Genomic DNA, 27,597 nt, shown 5'->3' with positions numbered 1-27,597 from the left:
TGTGCATACAGCGGGAATACTGCGGATGCCTCCAGCTCCCGAGGCTGGGCAGCATCGTCCTCTGGAATGCTAAGTGAGGCAGTGTGCTGGCCCCGTGCAGAAGAGGATGTTAATTCTTATACCTTTGACTCCAGATGGTCTCTAGCCCTCACAACTAATGCTAGCAGGTGTCAGTTTGACGAAACTAAAAGATTTTATATACTTAAATTGTGTCCTTATCGTTCCTTGTTTGGAATTGCTTAAATGTTCCTTGTCAAAAATCTTGTTCGTTGCTAGTTCTCGCTGTTTTTCAAAATTACATAGCTGGATTGATTTATGTTTCTTATTAGGATAATAATCCATCTGTTACAGGGTTAAGTCAATTCATAAAATTATAAATCTGGGAGACAAAAGGTCTCAGCTCTTTCCCACAGTAAGCATTTATTCATGTTTGAAAGTAAGCATTTATTCATGTTTGAAATTTCTTGTTTACATTCGTACAGTCATTATTTGGTAGGGAAAAAAGCAGTGTGGGGGAGTAATACACTTGGTGTTAATAAGCTATTATATCTTTTTTCTTAAGCAGAGTAATACAGAGAGGTGTACTGTTCAGTGGCAGCAGAGTTCTTCATGTACACACCTTTGTGTTTGCATGCGTCTGTCATCCCTGTTGAGTACAATAGTAAAGTCACTATGATCTTTAAAATGGATTATTTAAAAATACAAGCTTTTTTTTTTTTTGTTGGGGGGGGGAGGTGTTGTCTTACAAGACATGTTTTTGTGTTCATAACCTTTTGACATCACAGTGAAATTTCACATGAAGACATATTAATGCACATTACAAGCATATGATTGCTTGTATCATTATGAAACTGATGAAAAATTACTTCATTGCAGTGGTTTTTATCTTAACTGATCAAAACATCTTCCAGTGATTTTTATAACAATATGTGATTGGAATAACAACTTCACATGTTGTAGAGTTCCGTGCTGCAGCCGAGAGGCATGTAAATACAAGCTGCTTATTTGCAAGAAGCTTCCAGATTTGCAATATGATTGCTATGGAAACCACACAATGAAAACCTTATAACCATCTGTGTGGTTTGGTAGATTTTGCTGCATAGCTGAGCTGTTTTTGTTTACTGTTAATACAGTGTCGAATAGGATATATTAACCCACATGCTGGGATTATCCAAGGTATAAACTAATGCTGTACAATGGCAATGTCAGTCTCAGAGATTAGAACACAGTAGAAAACCATTTAATAATGTCATTAAATCAGTATCTAGTATACGAAGATGGTTAAGGAGTGTGTTGGTAGAGGAAACTGCTAAGTTTATGCATATTTATTATGGAGATACCACATTCCAGTGTAGGAATGCAGTGCTTGAGCCAAGCTCTAATCCATTTTATATGCAAGTGGTCTGATTTTTTTTTCCTTTTAAGCAAGAAATTGGAAGAAAAATCTATTGATTCATGTCAAAAATTCAGCTAGTGTAGTGTTCATTGTTCTCTTTTTAAATCATGTGGATGATAGAATCATCTATGACTGGCTGTTTATTTTTCTGTTCTTTCTTCAGACTGCAAAATAAATAATTTATTTTGAACATCTTTCAGGGACTAACTAAAAAAACAACAACTTAATAAATATAACGAGTTCCTTGTTGCATTGTCACTACAAGAATTTTGGAGTTGGTTGCCATTAGGGTCTCTGAGTATGGAACATAACTTGTGCCTTAAGGACCAGATGTTTGTTCTTTGGATCTACATGCAGCTCTGGAAAAGTTCTAGTTAGATTGATGTTGATTACTCTCATTTTGACATAATGAGAAGGCAGAAAAGATTATTTTCTTACTGCAGTGGCAGTGATGGTGTGAAGAAGAGAAACTCTGTGCCAGATAATTTTAAAGGTCTGCTTGATTCCTTTTATGTGGTATCTTAATAATACTGCAAGACTTCTGCTGTGTTTTTTAAATTCTGCTTCTTTTGACTGTATTCCATGTTGCAAGATAAACTTCAGTATGCTGGATCTGACCACAGTTGTAAGTCCCTGGGTAACTGAGACTGCTGTACTTAAAGGACATCTCCTGCATGTAGTCGTTACCTCAGGACATAATACCAAAAAATGCTAGTAAGAACTGTAGGTTCTTTCTTTTGCCACTGTAACCCAAACTTATTGCATCTACTGCACTGTGAGTATGATTACATTAGCAAGTAGTGTTGACCATTTGCAGCCAATTTGTAAAGTGCAGGTTTGTGTTGAGGACCTGATGTCTGCTCTTGCATGTTTCAGAAAAGTTTTCCTATGGAGTCATTTCAGTCTGGCTCATAGACTGAATGCCCATTAGCAGTTGGACTGTGTTCAGTGCGGTTCTGGAGTGCCTCTTCCAGTCTAGTTGCACTTGAAGGGTATCTAGCTTTTCCTCTCTGTGACAACTCTGTAGGGTGAAGCAAAGTGTTTTAAGTGGGGATGGTTGGGATCCAAACTGGTATGCTAAAGTGGACAGCTTTTGTTTGAATTTGGGACCTTTTCAGTTTTCAAAGAACTTTGGTTCAGACATTTTCTTGTCTTCAAATATAGTTATGGTGAGCTCTTGCTTCCCTGTAATTAAGCATGTTTTTTCAGGAAGAGGAATGCATATGTACTGTTTGCGTGAAACCACAGTGCAATTTATATATATGCAACAGTATATAATGAAAATGTTTTCAGACCTCTTGTGCTGTTTTTTCTTCAGTTGAATTGACCTCTACTTAAGCCATTTCTCAGTTTAAGTTGGTCTGATGACCATGACAGTGATAGAGTTAAAATCCACTATACATTCAACACAGAAATTGATATGGGTCTAAAAATTTGTTAATGTGTAAGATCAGCATTTATTTTAATCAATATGTGATACTGTGTTGGGTGAAACTGTGGGAAAAGGGAGCATCCTAGAAAATGTGACTGGCAATGGGATCATAATACCCGTGAGTGGTGTAATTGTGGTATGGAAGCCATAGAATGACAGTGCCTCCTAGTGCTCTGGACAGTACATAGGGATGTATTTGTGCCATTTATACTCCAGTTCTAAGTGCTTAAAACAAACAAATGAGTGTACTTGGAAATATGCCACAAGTGGTATGCCAAGTGGGGGAATACATTTAAATGCAGTAAACAGTTTGGAGTGTTTTGTGTTGTACTGCAGCTTCAGATTATCCCACTTTTATTGTGTGTTTGTGTGTGTTTTTTTTTTTTCTCCAGATGGCAAAAACTCTGTGTCTTAGCAGGGCAGAAGTTCAAAGCTCTTTGTACAGTGAATCTCATGATGTAACTGTAATATTTGTATGACTGCGTATATAGGTTAGCAAACAATTATGCATACTTATTTCAACAGGTCTATTCTTGTGCTTTAAACATCTACTTTAATGTTTGCAGGAACAGTCTTGCGGGTAGATTAAATTTTTACAAGGCTAACAATCCTTTGAACTGTTGATATAAAATTCACTCTTTGTCAAAGTAGATAGGCAAATTATGTAAAAGTAGCACAATAAGGAACATTTCAAAAGCTGTGAGTTCTTTACCTCGTCTATCATTAATAAACTATCAAAATAAGTTGCTGAAACATGTGCCTTAAAAAGAAGCATGAATATCAGTATGAGATGTGATGAGTAGCAACACCTGCTAGTTCAAATATATTAAAAGTCCAATTCTCGTTTGCGAAGTGGATTTATCAATATACTATTTCTTCCTTCAGTGCAGCATCTTTGTCAGTTGTAGTTTACTATAAGGGCCAAGGTAAATATGTTTCTACTTTCTTATGACCCTACAGAAAGAATACAACTGAAAAAGAGCTCAGTTTGCTTGCTTTTTTGCCTCAACAAATTGTTGACTGACTTGTGCAGAGCGGATCTTGTGTCCCTGTGCTGACTGGAGTGTGAATTTACTTGTGTGAGGGTGTGGGGATGAGAGAATTCCCCATTTGTATGGGATGGGGAGTATGGAGCACATCTTACGAAATCGCCTGTGGGGATTTTTGGAGTGTTCCAAGCCTGCTAGCCAGAAAGCATGCTTTAGAGCTGATCGCTGCCAGGCTTTCTCTTTTCTTCTAAACTTGCGCTACGTTATTTGATACGGTCTGGTTTGCCTAAAACCATGTTCAGCCTCAGTCAGCAGGAGCACTGAATGTGTGGCATCTGTGGTGGCTGTGTTCCCATCACGCAGGTGACTAGCTCGTGTGCATCTCAGTGATGGTGCTGAAGATCAGATACCCTCTTCCTTCTCTGCATACGCCTGCGTAGAACTTCTGAATTCTTGTATGGGCTCGGTACGTTTTCACTCCTGAGTCTGCTTTTCTTTATCCTGGCAAGAAATGTACATAGCAGAAGAGGACCCTCATTCTAATTGTTTTGGAATGACTGAACAACAGCAGAACTGCAGCTCTATATTACCATATTCAGAACAGAGTGCAAAGGGAAACAGATGTTCACAATTGAGATTTCGAAAGAAAGCTTTTGGAGTGTTTGGGTGGGTGGGGGAAACCACAGAAATAACAACGCTCCAACTTCTGTACAAATGCAAAATAGTAAACAGGGCTTATGATCTGGAAATGTGTAGAGTGTGGCTTTCAGACTGATGTGGGCTGTAATTCCTGTCAGCTGAGTTATCCCTTCAGAATTTCATTTGCAGTTATGTGTTTTGCAGAAGAAAGCACTCCTCCAAAGTCTGAAGTGCCAAGAAAATGGAGCCAGGAGAAAGTTACCACTGTTTCAGGTAATTAAAATCTTTCTTCTCTATTTTGCTTATGTACTTTATTTTTACCTTCATTTTTTTCTCTCTTCCCTATGCTGTTTTAAAATAATGTTTTTGTAGCTCTCTAAAGCTGTCTTTTTCACCCGGGTATTTGATGGCAGCAAAACTGCTTAGCACCACTTAGGATGCATGAAAACCACTTGAGAAGGATTTATAAAGTAAGCCAATTTATACAAGGTATTCCTTCCTGAATTACTTTGTAATGACTCAATTAGCTTTCATTTCTGCACAAAGGAGATTTAGTTGCATAAATTAGCTTATCATCATTGAGGAAGTGTCACTGCTAAAGGACAGTTTATAGATACAACATGCAGTTGCTGTCAAACCTATAAGAATGTAATATAGACATCTGTGTATACTTTGTGCTTGAGCAGAACAGACTTCTGCCATTCAGAGACTAACAGGGGACAACAAGTTGCCCAAGGGACTGGCAATGTAGACGTCTCTGAAAAGGTCAACTTGACACAGGCTCTGACAATCGACCCAAAGCTCTGTCTTCTTTGATAAAAATCAGATAAACTTAAGACCACTAATTGATCTGCAGCCTGTTTAAATGTTGGCCATGCATATCTTCATTGCATATGATTACCGCAGAAAGCAAATGAATTGGCTAAGAAATGCCAGAGTCCAGTGACAGCAGCATAAAAATTGGAAAAGGACACAAATGCCCAGAAAGGCTGTGAAGGATATTCTCTCAGCTTTAGCTTGGCAAACTGCCCTTGTGCTAATTATCTCTGGGACTGGAAAAATAACTGCACACACCATGTCCAGTCACATGACCAGACAACTTTTCTTGACAGAAATGTATTTCCAGTTATGCTTAAAAACAAGATATATATGTGCTTCAAGGGCACAGACCTTTAGATAAACTAGTGGTGATTTGACACAGCAAGTAGGGAAGACTTGCTTCTTATCAGACCTTACACCTTTTTGAGATCTGCTGCATTGTAACCGTGACCTGCATTGACATGCAATCTGGCTCACCTTCCCCCATCGTACATAATACACATCATTCTTTCAGGGCTGTCAAGGAAAGGGTGGGCAAAAAGAGTTCCTTTAGGAAGTAGCTGTGCAGTGTTCTTCCTGTTGCAACATGTGGAGAGGAAACAGAGGCCTGATTTCCTGACCTGTACAGGAAAGCAGGAACAGGTTGCTGCAAAGAGTTTTGGGTTGCTTTTCTTGGAAAGGAAACAAGAGCCAAGTCATCAAATGCTGTTAGCATTGTGCTTTGCTAAAAACATGTGTAAGACAGCATGACTCATTACAGCCTTAGCATTTAATACTCATTTAGACATTACCGTAATTATAAGAGTGTGTTGTCATAATCGAGCATGGGGTCAATCCAATTACAAAGCTGACAGCATTTTTTCACTAATATATTATCTCGAAGTTTTAAATGGTCATAGTTTTAAGAAATCCAAACCTTTGCACCTTCATTTCTGAAAAATTTCAACTGCCATGAGAATAGCTTTGTCTGTCTTGCTAGCGTTTGTAGTAATTTCCTGGACAATAACTCTTCTCCCCCCAGTATCAAATTAATTTCAAGCAATAATTTTACTGATCTTAAAACAGTTAACACTGAAAATTTGTTAGACTTTTAGGGCTGAGTTGACATACGTATCTATGATTGGCATCGCATCATAAATATCTAATCTGATTTAAGAATATTTCATGTTTTTCCATACATATAGCACATACATTCACAGAAGATATTTTGCAAATTGTGAGCTCAGCCTAATAAGTACAAAACCCCTTTCTTATTTTTTACTCTTTTCTTGTCCTAACCCATCTCTACTTCAAATAATGTTCAGACTTGAGTTCTTTTAAACTTTCAGTCTTGATTGTTGACTGTTGCTGCTGGATAGCTTTTACATTAATTGCTAGTGACATAATTATTTAAAAATACCAAAGCATGCAAGAGTTTCAGTTATATAATAGGACTTACCATGTCTTTTTTGCTACTGCTACCTATCCATTGAGGCTGACTATTTCAGTCAGCATCATGTTCTGTGCTGTTTTAGGGTAAATGCCTGTGTAACTAAGGAACAACAGAAGAAAGGAAATCAGAAAGATTATACTGAACAGATTGGCCTAGACTGGTGGTCAAGTCCAAATAAATACTCTACCAATTATTTAGCCCTTATTTTATATTTTTTTCTAGTATATGGGGTAAAGGGCAAATAAGTAGTTAGAGGCACTCTGTGCAGTTTAGGACACAGTTTAGGACATCATCAGAACAAACAATTTTGTTCATTAACAGGGTATGTCTCATCTTAGCATTGAGATCAACACTGAGTTTGTGTTGAATAGTCTAAGTCGCTTGTATAAGACAGAGTCATTTTGGTAGCATTAATTTTAAACTTTACCTGTCTCTCCATCTCTAAGCTTTCAGTATGGTAAATGTTAAGAACATCAATTGCAAAAAAGAACACAGTAATATGCAATAATTTTCCAGTTCACCTCTTTCAAATGTTAAATAGCATAAAATAGACCAGACCATGACTAGTAACTGTTGAATATGATGCTATAAACTTTTTGAAGAATCTGATCAAAAGTCAAGGAATGTGAGTAAGAACTGCAAGCTGCTAAATGACCACATTAATACATTGGGTGCTGAACCACAGGAGTGAAATGAAAATGTACCTGTGTGTTCCTTCATTCGCAAGCAAGCTGCAAGCAGGTAGTGTGGAACTGGTAGCTATAAGTCGCTACCATAGCACAGTTTGTTAATTTGGATACCATCACTGTTAAAATGGAAGATCAATGAAAGTCAGGCACAGCTGTATTCATTCTAATTTTTCAGTAGTGCATTTCCATGCTTAGGTTGTAATTCCAGATTTTGTTTTGGTCAGTGTAGTTTTTCTGCCAAGTTTGTGCTCAGAAATGGCAAGTGCCAAAATTGGCATGAGGGAGGGGGCAGGAAAGGGACAGCCTGCCGTTAAATTGGCTTAGGCTGCAGTGGGACAGCACACTTGAAACCTCATAAAATATGGACTCTTAATCTGTTTTTCCATTTTTTTTCTTCTGTATATTGTGGCTGTTAGAATGTTCTTACAGCTTTGTTTTTCCTTGAGTAATCCATTGGCATTCTTAAGTTTTAAACAATTTACAACATTTGAAGTCTGTGCTTGAGAGGTATACTTATCAGATTTTTACCTGAACTGTTCACCTTTCTTTCTTCAAGCCTGCATTGTTAGATGCCAGTATTTTTCAGTCAAATAAGCATTCTGAGCCTACCATCAGGAAGGCTGGCAGCCATTGCTGTTTGATCTGTCAAATAAACTCTAAAGTGTTTTCATCGGGATATTGGACAAAAGTGTCTGTTGTTCCTATTACTGTTACTGGAAAAACAGAGATGGCAGAAGAAAACCCTGAGGAATTCTTTGTAGAAGAGTTTTGGAAACTGTTGGATAGTTGTTCATCCAGATAACTGTCCAGGAATGAAAGAACTATTTCCTGGAGAAACAACCTACCCAAGATCCCGCTCAGCCATTTCTTGTGGTTGCTAATACGAAAAGCAATGGGTAGGTAAAAACAAACTGCCTTGTAGCGTCTACTCCACGTTTTAAAAATAATTCTCTTTTGTCATATCTTGGTCATATTTGTGGTCTACATGACCACGCCTTCCAAATACAACAGACTTTTGTTTAGCAATTATGCCATGATGTTTTTTTTTTTAAGGCACAACACATTTCACAGTGCATGGGAATAAAGTATGATTGTGACAAAGTGATTCCAACAAATCAATGCCTTTTGCATTTGAACTCTAATTGGCACGTAAGTTCTTCATGCTAAATCTACCTGCTGTTTTCATGTAGCTCATTTGTTTATGAAGGTCCACACAATTTCATTACTATATATGTACCAAATTTCTTCAGATAGGTCCCCGAGTTTTATTTAACCAGTTCTTCAGATGCAATCAAATTAAATTTGGCAGGGTCATCTCTGACCAAAAGAATGGCTGAAGCAAGAAAGAATGGGCTTGTGTTTTACAGAGTTTTTTGCAGCTTTTTTGTTGTTGTTGTTGTACCTCTGTGTTTGTGAAGCACTGTGAATCATTTTATGAAGTGTTTTGTCCTTTAGATGTGTAGACTTTGAAGTTGTATTTATGCTTGGTGTTTATGCCTGTGTAGTTGCTTAGAGAATTTAGAGGAACTTGTGCTGATGGGTATTAGAAGGGATTTCCACTTTGGAATTAACACTTGTTTGAAGACCAGCATAGCTGATCACAAACGCACACTGGCACTTCTTTCCCCACCTTCCCACCCCTTTTATTCCCCTTTCTGTTCCCGTGGTATATACCAGTTGCTCCAATAAATGTTTTTCAGAGAAACGTGACTTTGATATGAGCAACTCCTGGTCTTAATTTCATTTCACTTCGAACTAACCAAGCCGTGGTTAGTCTTTGGACAACATTTTCAGTGTAGCAATAAGCTTATTTGAAAATGCATCTTTTCCAGTGTCGCCATGTTGTTAGTTGAGTCGCTTTCCCACTTCACGGCTTAATGAAATGCTCATGATGAGCATGTAGGGAGAAATGTATGTTGCTCAATGTGGGTTCTCTTCTGTTGCTGATGTTCCCTGTGCAACTCCCATTAGTGTTACTAGGAGTTACTTCAGGCATGTAAAACGCGAGAAGAGACCTCAGAGTGATAAATATAAATGTGAAAAATCATGACTCATTTTAGTGCAACTCTGAAAAAGTGAAAGTACTGATTAATGTATTTAAAATCCAAATCAATAAGACTATTGCTGGAATATACTGAAGTAGCTCTTTAGTTTTTTCTCAAATGGGCTTATATTATCTTTTATGAGATAGAGCTTGGAACTGTGATCAATGCTGAACCAAAAGGCTGAGGAGATACTCTGATTTAATATTTATTACAAATTGATTTGGTGCTAACCAGTGTTACCATTTTTAAGTGTCTAATGCTAAATTGGTGAATAATGAGATGACAAATAAGAAGGGCCAAAATTTGGAGGTCCAACATTTCATATAATTCTGTCTTTCTCTTGATTTTATTCTGTCTACACATTTTTACAGTAACAAAATCTCTTATTTCTGAATAGTCAGTAGTCTTTACTGTATGTATAAATTGCTACTTTTGGTGTGATGGCAGAAGAATTTGTGCACTGATAGTCAGAACGCCCTCTAGTGCTATATAGTAAGTGGTAGCTACTAATCACCAGTTTATGGAAAATTAAATGGTGGCTAACTTGCACAGTGGCTCTAAAGGCAAGGTTGTGAATGTTTAGCCATCAAAACAAGATAGCACATAACACAGACTGAAATGGATAAATTGGAAACAAGCTCTTCTGGCTCATCTAGAGAGTATTAAAATTAAAATCAAAGTATTTGTCAAAATGGGGAAAAATACAAGTTGAATACTACTTTATATAGCGTGACACTTCATCTCACTTGTTACTTGATATTGTAGCAGGATTTTTTCAGTAATAAAGTGAACCAATCATGATTAAATTGTAAACTATAAATAATGGTGTAGAATGCTAACGACATGCAAATGTAACTGGTATATGTTGGAATAACCAGCAAGCCTGCTGTTCCAGGGTCATATAACAAAACTAAGATGACAGCCTTGATCCAGCCAGTTCAGTGATATTTATGTTATCAGAATTAGAAGATAGCTTCCCAGTGATGTAAATTATTAGTACATATACATTCTGTCTGGTTAGTGTATACATAATGTAACTGGTCATCTTAGTGGTATTGCTTACATTCTTCTTGCATTAACTCATCACACTCGATTCTCATGGAATTAAAAACAGGAAATAGTTTGCAGTGTAACAGAAGCTCCCAGTGTATTTAACCGTGTGTAAGTGCTGTGTTTCAGTAGACGCACTCTGTATTGTAAGTGTATGACAAAGCATTTATTACTGTGTTATTGCCATATTACAGAGCAAAGAGTGCTAAATAATCAATCAGTTAATGGTCTGTATGGCAGCTTGAACACAGCACATCCATTGTGCTTATGCTGTTAGAAGGATGAGTTTATGGCTGGAGTGTAGTTGCATGTTTAGCCAGAGCTTAATGTCCTAAACTGGAGCTGACACAAATATTTTTAAAATGCAGCTTCAGCAACAGTTTCAAAGTTCTCCAATATTTCAGAAGGAACAATCCAAGATTATCTAAAAGGTTCTCAGAGAAGTTATTTAGTTTAGTTGGAACAGAAGAGGGAGGGGAAGCATATCACAAAATACTTACTTTGGCTTCCTTTCACAGATTGTTATTAATTATACTCTAGCATTTTTATCAGTTTCGAGTTGAGATACAACCCTGGCTTGCTGGAAATAGATTAGTAGAGGAAAACTAGCTGTTTTAAGTTGCAGCTGTAAAATGCTTTGAAAACCTGCAGCTACATGTCTTCAGTGATACAACTGTTGCCAGTGAAGGGCTCACCTATTAAACTTGTTTTCCACTTGCTTTTGTGGTATGAAGGAGCTGTTTCTACCAAGAGCATTAAGAAACGTGCACTAATTAATTGCTTTGTAGTACCTTAAGGTTTAAAGAGCAATGTTAGTCCGTCAATTTTTATCTTTTGTAATTGGATGTAATTTTCTTTGCAGATGGCAAAAATACCGATTATGCCAATTTCTACCAAGGTTTGTGGGACTGCACCGGAGATGTACCTGACGAGTTGTCATTTAAACGTGGTGATGTTATCTACATTCTCAGCAAGGTACAGCATGCTACTGAGGCTAAAGAGTTGTAAAAAGAGAGAAGCACAGAAGGGCACATTCCCACAGTCCTATGGGGGGAAATTGGCACTCCCTTTCAGATCCTTTGTTTGCAATCAGATATTCACTGCAATTAATTATTTTGTCAAATGAACTATAATCACATTTAAAACATAGCCATGTAACAGGAATTAACTTAAAAGCATGTTTATTTACTTGTTAAATCTTGGCTACCATTTGTTAACTAATTTAACAGGAGACAATGTGCTTTCTGCTTGTAAAAGTTAACCTTGTAGAATTTTAAATTATCTTGCATGTTATGTTTTTGGTTTCCTGTTTTATATTTCTGACTGTGCTGATTCTGACTTTTTGGGCAACTTGCTAGAGGTTTTCTTTTTTTTTTTTTTTCTGAACTGTGTTTTCATCTTTGTATATGTATTGCAGTTGTTCTGACAGCTCAGATTCCAAATCTGTTTGCTCTGACAGATTTGGGCAATTTTTAATTTACTACTTTCCTGTTTGCAAAGCAAATGATGAATATAATTCTTCTCATCTGAGGTGATGATAAGCAGTACAAGCATGAAATTTAGTTTTACTTTAATGTTTCTGATTTTTGTTATTTTTCCTTTAAAAACAAACAAAAAATCTCTCATAAACTATGTATCTCATGGTCCATTGAAGTGTTGTTCTGAACAATTAATCAAAGGAAATTTCTCTTTTCCCCACATATTAGAAAAGAGTTGATCTTTTTTAGTTTTCACTTAAAAAGCACCTTTTAATACATATCTCAGATGTAATTGCCATTCAGTATAATTTATGCTAAAGATGTTGTAATACACATGTAGCTGCATGAAAGCTAAAGCCATCTGTTTGTGTTAGTTTCAAACTCTTCAGTTTTGTCACAGTTGCTTTAAATCTTCTGTGATACCTTTAAATACAGTGTTTTAGGGATAATAAATGTACAGCTTCTGTTTAAATAAATTTAAGATTTATAGGTAGAAAGATAGTCCCATATAAAAATATAGAAGATATATTACTAATGTAATGTGAACATGTATGTCTTTTGAAGCATTTCATTATCACTTAAACTAATAACTGAATTACATCACTAAAGGCAGTCTTCAGTTGGGCAGGCTTTCATACAGTTATACAGCACTAAAGAGTGGTACTAATTCTTTAGTACGCCCCCCCCCCCAAAAAAAAGAAAAAAAGGAAAGAAAAAAAAGGAAAAAAAGCCCACAAACAAGCAGATTGCACTGCACGTTTGCCTTCTGAGAATTGTACTTTCTGGTATGTTACAGGGACTAATAAAATCTTAATCTTCAACTTGTAGGTGAAAAACTCATTTGCTTTCCCTCAAACAGTGAGGAATTTAATTTAAAAAAATGGAGCAGAATAGAAAAACAGTAGCTTAAGGTGTCATCTGTGTATCAACTGTCTTGTGACCATACCTTGATTAATATGTAATCAGTCCTTGAAACAGGCCTGCTGCGGCTCCAGATATATAGAGCCTTTCTGTTTGGGAATGATTTTTACTCCAAAATAGAGCCCAGAAACTTCAGCCCTGTTTCACTTAAAGATTGTTGCGGCTTTTTCAGAAGAATAAGTGTTGGCCGCTACTGTCAGCTCTGAATTTAGGGTCCTTGGAGGGGAAAGTGCCAGGGAATTATCCATCTTAACCTTCCACTTGGTTCAGTTTCAAGGACTGATCATTTACAGGCTCTTTGTCTGGTAAGTGAAAATACAACCAAAGGAAAAGTGAGCCTAACCATCCTGAAGTGGGTCAAGACTTTTCGTCAAGAAATATTTCTTAATCCACTACATTAGTACTTGGATTTTGTGGCAGTTGGCAGGAATCCTCAGCATTTTTTTTATTTTTTCACACCATCTAGTGGTTGAAAATGAGAGATGCAGGTACTGACAGGGGGTGATGTGTATAGATCCAAAATGGTGTCATAAATTCAGCTTCAGCTTGAACCTAGCTATGGCTTTATTGCCTTTCTGTCATATGTCAGCTAGGTGTGAACATTACTCTTGAAGAAATCTCATTTTGCTTATGAGGAAGTAAGTACGGTTATAGTAGTATTGTAGTAGGAAGGGTGAGGCTTTAACAAACTGTTGAGCATATTTGTGCAACACGTAATAGTTCTCCGTTTTGCAGTGAAATATAAATGGTATAGCTTGTTCTAATGAGTGTGATAAAATAGATTTTTATCTTCCAGCAGTAGTTATGCCAAAGCAATGTATTTTACTGCTTTTTAACTGTTTTTTCACATGCTTTTAGAGAAATTAGAGGAAAGTGACTATGTTGTTTCCAAGAAATGAAGTCATTAGTACAACTGAAGTAATTATGAACTGATATAATTTAAATAAAGCAAGAGGAGCAATATGTTACATGTAAGTTGTAACTTAGGTGAACGTAGAAGCAAGGTTTGTTTGGCAACATTTATTTACTAAAATAGCTAAACATTATGCAAAGGCAAATACTTCATAATTTACTTTAAACTGAGCATCAAAAGTCAGTGTTAATGCAATGAGCATGCTTATACACTGGTAATACAAATACCTATGCATGACTAGAGTTATTACTGTACCGAAGTGAGTTTTCCTTGTTCAGAAGATGCATTTAAAAACTGTTTTAGCTATTATCTAAACATTTGTCTATTGTGGCTTTCCCATGGCAGCTGTCCAATGGGCTCTTTATTAAAAAACAATATATTTTTTATCTTTTTTTGTTGCCTTTGAGAGTTTCCTTCAAACGTTGAGCCCTTAATTTGAGAAGAAACAAGAGAACTGTTGCAGTAGTATATACTAGCTTAAAACAAACAAACAAACAAAAATCCTCTAACTTTTCAAATAAATAGATCAAAGTATCTGTACATTCATCATTTGAATTTATTCCTGAATATTCAAGTGGCTTTTATAACTTACACCATGAATCATATGAACTTTCAGAAATTTATACACCCCTCTTTCACTGTGCGGTAGAAATCATTTTATAGCTCTACTCATTGAGGGACTCATTAATAGGGTTTCTTAGTTAATATTGACTATTAGAAGTGCAATACTTGGGCAGCCTGTTTTCTAAAATGATGATTGCTCTTAATTCCTACTCATTTATGGTCTTGCCTTTGCTTTCAAACCCACATGACAAATGGGAATACAATCCATGATGTAACAATTCTTTTTATAAATCTTCCATAGCTCTTATTCAGGAAATCAATTTCCAGTAACAAAGCCAACTGTGAGTGTTGGTGGCCATATTTTTTATCGTTTGGTATGCACAATTTACCTAAGTGCAGCAGTTGCAGTATTTATTTGTTTTATGTGCATATTTCATGTTGGGAAACCCCATAGTTTCATGAGCCAGATGCAAATACTAATGGAAATTTATTTAGACATTAGCAGGCACCCGCTTAGCAGAATTACTGACATTTCTTAACTTTTAACCTAATTTAATTCCCACCACATTTATATTTGCAGTAAAGCGACAAATAGTACTTGAAAATCAGAAATTGTATCTCAAACTGGAATACTCCTTCACTGTTATTATTTGAGTATGTGCTAATGTGATATAATGCTACTCACTCTGGTATTTATGATTCATGGAAATCTCATTTATGACTTGACTTTCATGGAAAATTCTAAAGCAAAAGTTTGAGTATGAACTTGGCATCTAGATTACCCTTTATTCAGTGGTTGTATACTTCCAATGTGGGAGATTTTTGTTCTTTCAACACAACAAATGTCTGTTGAAATGCTCAAGCCATATATACAAAACCTTTATTTTTTGCTTAGTGAAAAGACAAAGAAATCTCAGAAATATAGCTCGGATTACCGCTTATGAAATAGAGTACAGCTTAACAGTGCAGCTGTTTCATAGTGAGTGTGAACATTTTGTACATTATGTGCATAATCATCATAAAGTATTTTTATTCAGTATTTTTTCCCCCAAAAAGATGTCAAAGGCATACTAAAATCCCACATGTTTTTTGTCAGGCCATTGTCTGACTGTTCATATGCAGAGGTGTATTTAATGATAATTTTGCTTTTCATGATCATACTGCCTAATCTATGTTAGCAAACAGGGTGTACCAACAGGAGCAGATTTGCAGAGTTAAACACTTCGTGCTGAGGCCCCCGTGTCCACACTGTACATCCTAAAAGGATGTACAGTTTTTGTCAGGATAGGTCTAGTCTGGTTTTGTGGAATGAGTCTAGCTTAGTGGTTGGAGCACATGAAAGTGCATCTTCTGGTTTAGTTCATCTGCAAGAAATCCAGTTTTTGTGCTCTGAGACTGCTTTGCAAAGTGAGCCAAGGTGGGGAGTACTGGGAGATCTGCCTCAGTGGGACATTTCTGATGAAAACTAAGATGCAAATGTGGATGCACTTACTGAGATGTAAATTTCCTTCTGCCTTTTTCTGGTGTATCCTGACAGAAAAATAGACTAGATACATGACTAAGAGAAGAGTGAAGGCCTTTCGGTGGGAGGTTAGTTAAGACAGACTAAAGCAAAGTGACTCTCACTCTGTTGGTTTGCATACCAATAATACGTAAACATTTACCTACGTGATTAAAAAAAATGTTGGTGTCATGTCATGGGAGAGAAAATAAAATGGCCTTTCTGTCAGTGCCAGTTTTAGTTCACAAGTCAGTCAGCTTATTCTGATCAAAAGCTTTCAAATTGGTGTCTATTTTGTCTCATGAAATTGTAGGAAATAAAACCTAATAACACTACCATACAGTAAATCTGAGGCTTATATTCTTAAAGATGACTATTTTATTGCTGTCTTAAAACAACTCTACCTGTGAAGAAGTCTCATTCAGTTATCTAAAACATTTGTCATTTTCTGCTTTTTAGCGAAAATGCTGTTCTGTGCCAAAAATACTCCCTTGTTGATAGTGTATCATTCAGCAATTACACCAAAGGAAGTTCTAAAAATTTTTAGCTGGCTTCAATCTGCTGGATGAATTAGAGGTGTTTTAAAATATTATCTTGCCAAAATTGCCCCCTAGGATATTCTTTGAAAAAAATATTCTCGCTATTTCCCACACTTCTTTAGATCAATAGGAGAGGCTACTTAATTTAACCCCAAACAAGGCAATAAATACATTTTGCTTTTCAGTTTTAAGGCTTGCAGATCTTCAGTCTGTAAGTTAATATTACTTACAATGCCATGGGAGAGGGTGGGAGAAAAATCTTGAGTTCACACGCTTCAGCTGCGTGTTTTTTGAATACAAGTCCATTGTTTTCTTCTAGGCATCAAAACACAATGATGATTTTCAGCAACCCACCCTTTTTTAACAAGAAAAAAACCAAACAAACAACAACAACAACATACCATATGTATTGAACAATAGGGACTAATTGTACAAGGACCAGATGTTCTCAACTTTTCCTGAAGTCAGTAGAAGTTAATATGGTGCAAAGCATCTGGGGGTCCTCATTTACTCAGAGGGTCTGTTTCTAAAGGTAAGAAGAGAGACTGCTACGTAAATCCTCTTTCATATCAAAAATCTCTCTTCTTGCATATCAAAAATCTCTCTTCTTTCATATCAAAATCCTCTCCTCTAGAGTTAAAAAAAAAAAATAAATCCAAAACTTAAAAAAGAATAAATCTTGGGTTTAAAAGTTATCCATGAAAATCAGGTAGTGTATTTCTACCTACTGTACTTCCTGCAAATGCAAAAACTTTTAAGGCTAGTATCTCATGGAGTCATAGGTGCATACATATCAGAGGAGTGAAATTGGTGGAACGGGATAAGAAGCATCTGCTCGCAGGGTGTTCAGCTGAGAGCCTCTGAGGAGCCTGTAAACCCTGATGGGATTTTTTTTTCTAATGTTGCTGTACAGAGGGTGTATTGCCAGCATGTTAAGTCATAACCTGTTCCTTGTTGCCTCGTGAAATTACTTTACTTTGGTTAATAAATTTCTGCTGGAACAAGACAAAACACAAACACGCCGCTCTCTTACAGACGGTGAAAACGTAGAAGTGGCTTAGAAAGCATTCGGTTGTCTGTGAGGGTGGTTGTTCTGTATTATTTGTCATAATATATTCCACTATGGTGGTGTTTGTATTCCAGGGGTTGTGTTGGCCTCTTCCTCCCCCTCCCCTGCCCAACATTGCCTGCTATGGCAAATGTGCTTGGAGTCACGTGCCGGAGTTGTGGCCGCACACTTGTGCATTCTCCTCATTGCAGGGTGGCTGGATTTGGCCCAGCCCCCTCTCCTATCCCTCTGTTTGCCTCGGAGCAATTCATTTTGCAGTTATTGAATTTCTTCGGAGAGTTATTTTCATATAGCGAGCATCACAGCACCTCTGGATCTTGATAGCCTTTCTACATAAGGAGAAAGAAGCTTTGTGTTAGTAATTACCTAACATTGTCAGGAGCTGACTGCAGGCCTCTTTCTAGTGATAACAGAATAACCACATAATGTAGCTTTATAGCACATGATTAATAGAAAATAATTACACATCCTACAAAGGGATGCAATATTTCTTATAAATTGACTACAATGGTTTCCTGTAGATTAAAGGACTCTTCATTATTTTATCAGTCCTTCTGAAGTATAGTCGCTTGCCTATGTTAGCAGTGATGTTAAGAGCTGCATGCGGTGAGGGATACCAGATGGTAGACCCAGAGGTACCTGAGATCTTAAGCTGATGCTTGCAAAAGCACCATGCTTCCCAACTCCTAAGAATTAAAATAAAACTCCTAACTGACTTCAGATTCTTCTGCATTTTAATCGTTATTTCCCACAAATGTGGGCTTTAGACTTTTATTCTACACATCTCGAGCAGTGGTAATAGACATACAAACCTCACACCAACAGTGAATTAATTATATTGTAATGAAGGAGTTTATCATCGATACCATTGATAGAAACAATATATCAGTTTGGATTTTATATGGGACTGCAAGAAAAGGAGTGGGGGACTGCTCTGTCTGACTAGGAAGCACTCTTTCATGGTACTGAAGACAGAAAGGAGTGGCTAGTAGTTTAGAGAAAAATGTCTTTGCTTTAATTAGTTTAAAAGGGACTGCTATGCAATTATTCCAAAACCTGAGATTAAGGTTTTATATTCTTTGTAACCAGGTATCTGTATTATCTTTTTGTTCAGACTTCTATAGACTGCAGATGGTTTAATTGGGATTCATGTTGCTCTTGAGGCCCATTCAAAGAATAGTAATGATAGAGTAAAAGCTTCTGTGTTGGAATATTGTCTGTATAGTATAATGGTTGCACTGAATCCTTAAATTAGTTTACTAGTCTGTTACATCAACATTCATTTCATCTTCTCACTTAGCTTTGTGCCAGAGCAGTAAGTGGTGTATTAGTAAGTAGCAAAAAACCAAAGTTTTCAAAACAGTGACACGCTCTTAATTTTAATTTGAGGTATCTGAATTGTTTCTTTAAAAACAATTATTTCTAAGTTCATGTAGTGTTGCTAAGTGGAACATTTTCAATGGATAATATAGTCCACAGGCTCTTTCTGTGCCATTTGTCATATGCAATTTAATGACCACTTAACTAAGCCACTTCCCTCATTTCATGTATTGTTTGTTTTTTTGGCTGATGTCTAGCAAAACTTGCTTAATCACTTTTGTCAGGCTCTTCATGACTTCCATGTAACAGCTTAAAATCTTTTGTTTCTTTCTCTTGGAGAGATTTATTGCCAAGATTCCAGTAGTATACGTGAGCACTACTCCTTTCAGCAGTTTCCCACTTTAGTCTAGAAATACAGTTTGTATATTTAACCAGTGTACTGTGAGATAAAATACAAATTTTAAACAGGCTGATCTGGAACATTATAAACTTCAGTGTCAGGGTATTATTCAACCTTTAAGGATTTGGGGTGTAACATGTGCCCCATGGGAAAGGTTATGAGGAGTTCTTAACTTCTGTTTAGAGTTTTCTCGCTAGTGAGTCAGGCTCAGGTACCTCTCAACTTTCAGACCAGACTCATCCCCACAAGTCCATACTGCAGTGGAAAGTGGAATCGCTTTTGCAGCTTTCCAGTTTGTGAGTTTGCATCATAAATGAAGGTTTTTCTGCTTTTTTTTTTTTTTTTTAACATGGGCTTTCTTTAAGCCACACTTAACTGCAGTATTTTATGGATAGTAGGATGGAACCTTTTAAATCACCAACTTCTGTTTGCACTGTGAAGGAAGCAAACGTTTAATTTAAGACTTGTGCTTAGCTCTTCACAAAAAGAAAATAAAGTGTGTGTGTGTCTGCCTGCCTGCATGTTCTTAGGGAAAAAAAAAAAAAAGCCTGGGCCAACATGAAAGTGAGCCATCAACAAGGCTTCATCGCAGTTACGCACAGGGAGAGCTGAGTACACTAAGCACCTCATAGGACCCTAGAGAACTCTCCACCAGGCCAGATATGCCAGCAGCAAATCATTATAGCTCAGGCTGTAATGAAACTCCATTAACCCTTAAGCTCCACTTGACTATTTATAACCGAAAAACTTATCTACAGTCAAAATAATAGCTTATAGTGTCATCTCAGTAGGACCATTAATTCAGAAATCCTACAGCTTTTTGCTTTTCTCATCAGAAGAGCAGCGTAGCAGGAAGCAGATGTTGCTTATCAGAGATATCTGTGTATTTTGTATTTTCCATGTTTGTTCCAAAGTAATTTCTATCTTACTAATCATTCCATTTTTGAATGGGGTCTCTGTTTTAATAATGCTTCATTTGTAACTCAATATGTGTGTGTGCAATTTCAGCTGTTACAATTTATTGAACTGCTGTTAGGATTGATCTTAAAATATTTACCTCATAGGAAAAAAATTAAATTTGGATCCCACAATACTCTTACTTGGTATTGCTTTTGGAAGATATTATTTCTTTAAACTATTATAATTCATTTTGTTTCATATTTATCTCACTAAGCCTAAACAAATTTCAAACAAAAGTACATTAGTCATCTGTCAGACATATGAGATCTGCCGTAGAATTTTCTGCGGGCCTAAAGCAATAGTAGACTTTGTCCGTAGAAGGAGATTGTGTATTAGATCTATAGTATTCCCTTCACATTTGAGCAAATTATTATTTAAAATAAGTTGACTATAAGTTTTTTAGAGTTTAGCCTTGCGATGCTGAAAGAATCTCAGCTGATTCCTGTATGTCAACATCGTGATATTAGATATCAGTTACAAAGACAAGATTTCTATATATGTGACGAATACAGGATGGAGAGGTCAGCTATTTTTAGTATGTGTTATAGAGAATTGTGGCCATAATTAAGAAATTTTCTTGAGCATGCCGTTTTAAAATTTAACTTTTATCCTTGCCTAACTCTGTATGTGAATGTCTCCAACAAAAAGATATAATGTTTTAATTTTCAGTTGAAATGATAATAACTGTATATAAGAGAGAGCATCCATAAGGAGTTGCATACAAAACTCTATTGCATTTATATCAGACTAAAGGTTAATATTGCATATTGTTTTCAATTAGGAGTACAATAGATTTGGCTGGTGGGTAGGAGAAATGAAGGGAACCATTGGCTTGGTGCCTAAAGCCTACATAATGGAGATGTATGATATTTGAGAGGCCTGGGTAAGTACATTTTAATCCAATCTTCTGTAATGGCTTATATGTTCCCTTGTTCTCTGTTTCATAAGTATTTCTTTCCTGGAACCTTTGTAGGAGTCCTGTTAACATAAAGATTATGGCAAAATATATTGAAGGTTCAATTAAAGCACTTCTGGGATTCTGTATGAAATATTAAACCACAGTGTACAAAAGATGATGTATTTTATAACTACAGTTCTCTTCCAGATATTTATTTATATATATGTATATATATATTTGGTAAAACAAAGTTGGTGTGCTTTCTAGTTAGTTTTGCTACTTCAGTAATATGTATGTATCTGTGCAGAAATCTATGGAAGGGGTTAAGTATTTGGACTGAGTTTAATACGTATGTTTGAGTGTTTTTTTTTGTTAATGATATGCTTTCAACTTCCCTTTCTCTAATCAGGAGAAATCTGCACTTGAAATCAAGAGTGGTGTGCAGCTGCAGTTTGCAGACCCGACCTCTGGAAGAAGATTCTGCCGTACACATTTTGTGGTTTCAGTGAACGTAGTCAGATCATTGCCTTGTATATATTAAACATTAAAAACTGTAATTGATCATAATTCCACAGAAATGTTCTTCTTAGTCACTTTTTATAGAATTGTAATGCTAGGAAATGAAATAGATGGTAATTAACATATGGGGCACAAGCAGTCTAATAGTGCCTGTTGCTCTTTTCTTAAGCATATTAGCAGCACTCTGTATCGCTATACGTTTGTGTTCTTTCAGGGAATTTGGCTGTGTTTACCTGTTACTCAGATTTAAAAAAATTAAGCTGGACTTCAAAAGTAGAAAACTTGCACAGTTCATACATGCATTAATTGTTTAATGCAGTAGTTCACTGTACATTTTTCTGCAGTTTTTATGAAAATCAAGGGAAATTTATGTGTACTATTTTAAGTCTTCAAAGTATTCTGCTTCCAAATGTCTTTTTTGTTTTTGGTTGTTTTTTGTTTTTGTTTTCTTTTAGTTTCAGCCAATGATTTATTTTTCTTCTATATTTAGCTTTGTTAATGGTAATAACTGTTACGGTACTGTGAAATGAAGGCTTGGCTCTTTTGCTGATGTAAATCTGTCTACGTGGGGTAATACTGTGCTGATAGCATTATGACTTGGAGGTATGAATTATGTGAAAATTTGGCAAAGATAATATATTAAAGACAACAGTTTTTGGTAAGCCAACATGAGATAAAAAGCAGATGAATGATTTTGTGGGTGGTAGTGGTGAAATACTATTTTTTTTATCTGCACCTTGCTTGTACTTTTCACAGAGTAAAATCCGCATACCCTGTTGTGTGGAATTTCTGATGCAAGTTGTTCAACAGACATCTTCAGCTCTGAGTTAAAAAGGGCTGTGCCTGCATTCTTAGTGTCAGGGCTTTGTGGCTAAAAGCATCAGTTGAAACCTTTAAAAAAAAAAAAAAAAGTAGATAAATATTTTCACTTGTGAACAAGGAGTTGGACAAGGTAGAGTTAATTAAATCTCTCATTTTGGAGATGCGTTCGACTAGTAGCATGGAAGATCAACTTTTTTGAATCCTCCCCCAGACTTGATTTGTGAGCCCCTTAATCTGCCAAGGAGGCAGGTCAGGCCAGTCTGAGGCTTGCTGAGCCTGTGCAGGTCCCCCTGTAGCTGCTGCTGCTGTTTACGCTTCAGGCGGGCCCCGGGAACACTGTGGGTTAAAGGGTAATGTTAGCCTAAACTCAGGGCCAGGTCCTTTTAATAAGCTCAGGTGCTGTGCTTGTTTTAGGTCATTTCTGGTACTTCCTAGTACACTGGATCCTAATAGGAATCAAAGAAGGTACAGAGTTTTGTTGCAATTTTCTTAAAAAAAGAGGTAGTCGTTGCATTTGATTCTGCACGTTGTCAGTGACGCATTCAAATGACAGATTAGAGTCTTCAGCTCTTGTACTACTTTAATTTATCAAGTCTACTTGGGGCTTGTGCACAGAACGCGAGGGCCTTAATGCCACAGCCATAAAAGCCCCTTTCCCCCTGCTAACACCTAACACCTCCGCGCCCCGAGGGTGCCTTTCCTCTCCTCCGGGCGCCCCAAATTCACCCACCGCCCAGCCTTTGGGGGTGAATCCTCCTTCATGGGCCGAGGCGAGAACGGTCCGTGGGCAGGTGCGCTTGGAAAGGGCAAAATGGGGCTGGCGGGGGGGGGCGGCGGCTGCGCGCATCCCCGCGCGTCCCCGCGCGTCCCTGCGCTGCGCGCCCGCGGCGGCAGGTGGCAGCAGATTTTCGCGAGCACCGGGAGGAGCCCGGCTCGGCCCCGGCCCCCTTCCCCCTCCCCTCGTCCCCGCCGCCGCCTTTTGCCGTTCTTCCAGGAGAGGGAGTCCTTCGCCAAGGGATGGGCGCCCGGCCCGCCGAGCTCCCTCCCCACGGCTGGCGGCGGCGGGGGGAATAAAGTGCCTTTTGTCTGCGGTGCGGCTCGGGGGCTCTGCCCCCCCTCCTCGGGCACGGGGTGTGGGGGGGGGAGGTAAACGAGCTGCCTTAAAACCCGAGACCTAAAAGAAAGCTGCTCGGGAAGTCACCGCGAGTGTCTCGAATAAAGCAGCGGTGGAGCACGGGCGGATTGTTTGCTTTAAACCCGTGCAGACGCCGTAGCCTTTTTTGGCTAAGACAATCTCCGTTAGTGCTACTTAAACAAATCTTGGTGTTAGAAAACGCGAATCGCTTGATTTTCATTGTTTGCTTAGGTTGCACTCGCCTTTCTGTGAACAGCCAGGCAGCTAATTTTTTTAAAAGGTGATTGTGAGTCATATTTTGTACAGCGTTTTACTTGATTATTTGCTCTGTTCTGAATTTGTACTATACTGCCATTAGATCTTACAATAATGTTCTACTCTGCAAATTTTTAAGGTTCAAATAAAGTTTAATTGTTTGCAAACTGTTATGATGCTAATAATTCAACAGCCTGCTGTGTTACTAATGAAATTACTTTGTTATGATTAATTTGGAAAATAGTGTGTTGATTGTAGTAATTAAGCACAACAAGGTGAAGTAAATGATTCTAATGCCATCTGGCCTCCAGACTGAATGAAGAAATGAAATGGGGCTGTCATTTGAATTTATACAGAGAAGTAAGGGTAATACAAATGCTTTTTATAGCAGAGGCGCCCAGATATAACCACGCCACTCCAGTATTTTTTCATGTACCTCTATATACAGATAACTGGTTCACATATTTTACCAGCACCTAGTTCGGATTTACCTCTTTGTACATACTGCCACTAATTACGTGTTCCAGTAGTAGTGTATGCACTAGCTCTTCCATCAGCGAGATCAGCTGATGTGCATCAGCTTACTTTTATTCTCCCCTCTTCATGATGAAAACTTTTGTTGACTGGAATTAAGCTGAATGTGAATACTAATTAAGATCCCATTCTATATTTAAAGCCAGATGCATAAACTTTGTTCTTTTTGGCTTTGCAGTCTGCGAATGATGCAGCATTAGAAGGTGGATAAAGAATAACCCTTTAGAACCTGATCCAAAAACTGCTGGAACTGAGAAACTGTTGAATTCAGTTTCTCCTGGATCAGGCTTCCAGAATAGTAGCTCAGAACCAGGCCCTATAGTTTTCAAAATGTCTTTTGCCAAATACTTTGTCCTCTTTCTGAAAGGGATGCAATTATTTCCATAACCTGAACTAAATAAAAAAAATGCACTGATTCTCTGTAGCCAAAAGACAGAAATTCATTTTTTTTCTATCACGGGTAAAGAAAAATGAAGTTGTGGATGTAAATGAGAATCTTGGTTTGATAAAGCTCACTGGGACGTATAGGAAAGCTGTAAAATATTAAAACATGGGATGAAAGTACCCAGGTAGATGACAAAGGCGTGCACTTCAGCTGCATGAGCCATTTGATGTTTCTCTCATCTCTTTCCCTCAAGTCGATGAAAAATTTATTAATATGGAAACTGGGGGAATAAGTGTATGCATGGAAACCTTGTAAACAACTTTCCACGTTACATAGCACAATGTACTGATAAACTGTAAAACCTTCACTTACCAGGGTTTCTCTGGAGCTGACATCTCTCAGACGGCTGTCTGTTTCATTCCATCTTTATTTGGAAAAACACTGTCATTGAGCTCAGTGAAGAGTGCTCTGCCAAATCCACATCTCTGTTTCAGAGTGCATTCCCACCCTACATCCCATGTTGTTTTGTGAGGGGTCAATACCAACCAACTTCAAACCACAGATTTAAATTAAACGATTTAAGCTGAGTTATAAGTGCAGTATTTCATGCTCCTGGAACGAAATTGTGACTTGGCCAGTCTTTCCTTCCTACAGGAAGAAGTAAAGGGAGGCCAAGATGGTGACAGGATGGGCAGGTCGAAGGGATGCTGCTTTTCTACACAACTGAGTTGTGCCAAGGAGTATATATTTCTTTTTTCCCCCTTTACATTGTAAACCAGAACATGCAATGATAAGCTGTAAATCATTGTATCATAGCCTTTTATGGATTTGTTTAGGAATGATTTTTGTAATAGGATCTAGGCAATTCTGTTTGTGCTGTGTGGAATTCGTAGTCAAAACCCCACGAAGATAAATCCACAGGGAGCTGGATCCAAACCAAAGTAGAAGAATAACCTCTGCACCTGAAAGGTATACCGACACAAGTCAATTTTAAAATTGGAGATGCCAGCTTCTTTCCACCCTTTGGGAAGGAGCAAGTCCTAATTAACAGGAAAATCACTAAAAATCTGGAGTGTCCTCTTGTAGCAATGTGTGTGAGAATAAAGCACAACAGTGCAGTCAGTCTGAGAAGAGCTGCTGGTGGAGGCAGATTTTTTTTAGAGGCAATTGAAACTATGCCCAATATTTTTTTCTATAGCAAACTGATGGGTTTGAGCTTTTATCCTGAAGTAGTCTCGGTGTCTCACAACCTGTAGAACAAACTTCCTCTCATCCTCCGCTATGAAGCAAGTGCTACTCCATAAAGATTTTTGATGCCTAATGAGCATTTTACAGCGATACTTTAAAGTTTATGCTGTGAGATGAAAAAAAAAAAATCCCACATTCAGTTACTGCAGGAGGATTTATGTTGGCAGAAGAGAATAACCAGTCTGGCTACTTCATCTGCTGTAATTGCTTGTATACTTACAAATATTGCCATGGGATTTTCAACGGCCACAAGCAATTGGGACTTCAGTTTTTACACCTCGTGCTATGAGATGGGGTGTGTAGCACCACACAGCTGACCCCCGTACAGAACCGCTTGGGTTAAAGGAAAAAGTATTACCCAGGATCATTATCAATCTTTCAAACGCCAGCAGCACAGAAGTGTGCCTTTGCAGTCTCCCACCCAAGAGCTGACATGGCCCAATGCTGCTTTTTAATAGTCAAATCTAATAGGGTCAGCATGCGAAGAGCAGCGCGCAGACAGTCTGACAGGTGTGGGCAATGCAGTTTATTCAGTGGCAGTCTTCAGCCTCTGAGACTTATTTCAGTTTGGAAAGGGAAAAGATGAAATCTGTGAACAGTTGTGTGGCGTCAGGGAAGCGGAGGGACTTCCTTCTCTGCTGCTCTGTTCTATGAGGACTGTCATTCTTTCCTTGTAGTTAAATTAAAGCAGCCAGGCCTGAGTGCACATGTATGTGTGGGAAGGAGGGTGTTTTTTTAAGCTTTAAAAAAAATCTATCTGTTTAAATGTTCTTGTTTAGGAACTTGATAGTTCTATATCCACTGTGATAGTTCTATAAGTGCATTATGTCAGGTGTATATAGTAACAAACACTCTGTGTCTTTTATGACACTATTTTTTGTTTGCCTCTACCAAAAAATACTGCAGGCTTTTTTTTTTTTTTAACATCTCTTCTTTTCCCCATATTTTAAGCTAATTTTAGACTTAGTTTCAAGGTGCCAGGCTAAAATGAAAGGGGGAAGTAATCTATGTGTCTAAATTTCCATTATGTAACAACAACAACAACAAAAAGGTAATCCAAATTATCATATATGAGAGCTGTTTTTGAAAGCCTATAAACTAACCAGGTTCCTGTCTATTTGTTGTTTTTTTGTGCTTCTGAGGCACAATATAGGTGATGTGGGTACCTACTCACCGCTAGACTGAGAAGGGGTTCTACAGCCATTCCGTTTCTTACTGCCTTCTAATAGCTACCCAAGGTCACCTGTAGTTCATTATTGACTTGTGACTTAGATATGAGCAGAATTGCCTTCCCTCTAATGTGTCTGGCACTGCTTTGAAGGCAGCATTCAGGAAACAAGCATCTGCTCTCATGGTCTTTGTACGTTTTCAGAAGGTGAGTGAAACTTTAAAACAGAAAGGAATCATAGGATATCCTGAGTTGGCAGGGACACACCTGGCTGTACGTACAGATGGGGGGATGAGAGGCTGGAAAGAAGCCCCATGGAAAGGGATCTGGGGGTTTTGGTCAATGATGAATGTGAGCCAGCAGTGTGCCCTGGCAGCCAGGAGGGCCAAACATACCTTTGGGGTGCGTCAGGCCCAGCACTGCTAGCCAGGTGAGGGAAGGGATTGTCCTGCTCTTCTCTGTGCTGGTGTGGCCTCA

The 27,597-nt window shown here is 37.8% G+C and overlaps 1 protein-coding gene across 1 annotated transcript in view; it reads left to right on the top strand.

Moving 5' to 3' along the window:
- SKAP2 (src kinase associated phosphoprotein 2) overlaps window positions 1-22,253 on the top strand; it is a 115,226-nt gene extending 92,973 nt beyond the window's left edge. Inside the window, exons 10-13 of the mRNA XM_080582199.1 lie at window positions 4,661-4,729; window positions 11,354-11,466; window positions 20,938-21,039; window positions 21,464-22,253. Coding sequence (XP_080438325.1) covers window positions 4,661-4,729; window positions 11,354-11,466; window positions 20,938-21,030 — 275 coding nt within the window. The 3' untranslated portion in view covers window positions 21,031-21,039; window positions 21,464-22,253. The remainder of the gene's footprint in view (window positions 1-4,660; window positions 4,730-11,353; window positions 11,467-20,937; window positions 21,040-21,463) is intronic.
- The last annotated feature ends 5,344 nt before the right edge of the window (window positions 22,254-27,597 follow it).

Source organism: Anser brachyrhynchus, assembly GCF_964034855.1.
Source record: "Anser brachyrhynchus genome assembly, chromosome: 2".
In the NCBI taxonomy this organism is placed as follows: Eukaryota; Metazoa; Chordata; class Aves; order Anseriformes; family Anatidae; genus Anser; species Anser brachyrhynchus.
The sequence above is the reverse complement of the archived record's forward strand: the minus strand, read 5'-3'. Positions and strand labels throughout refer to the sequence as shown.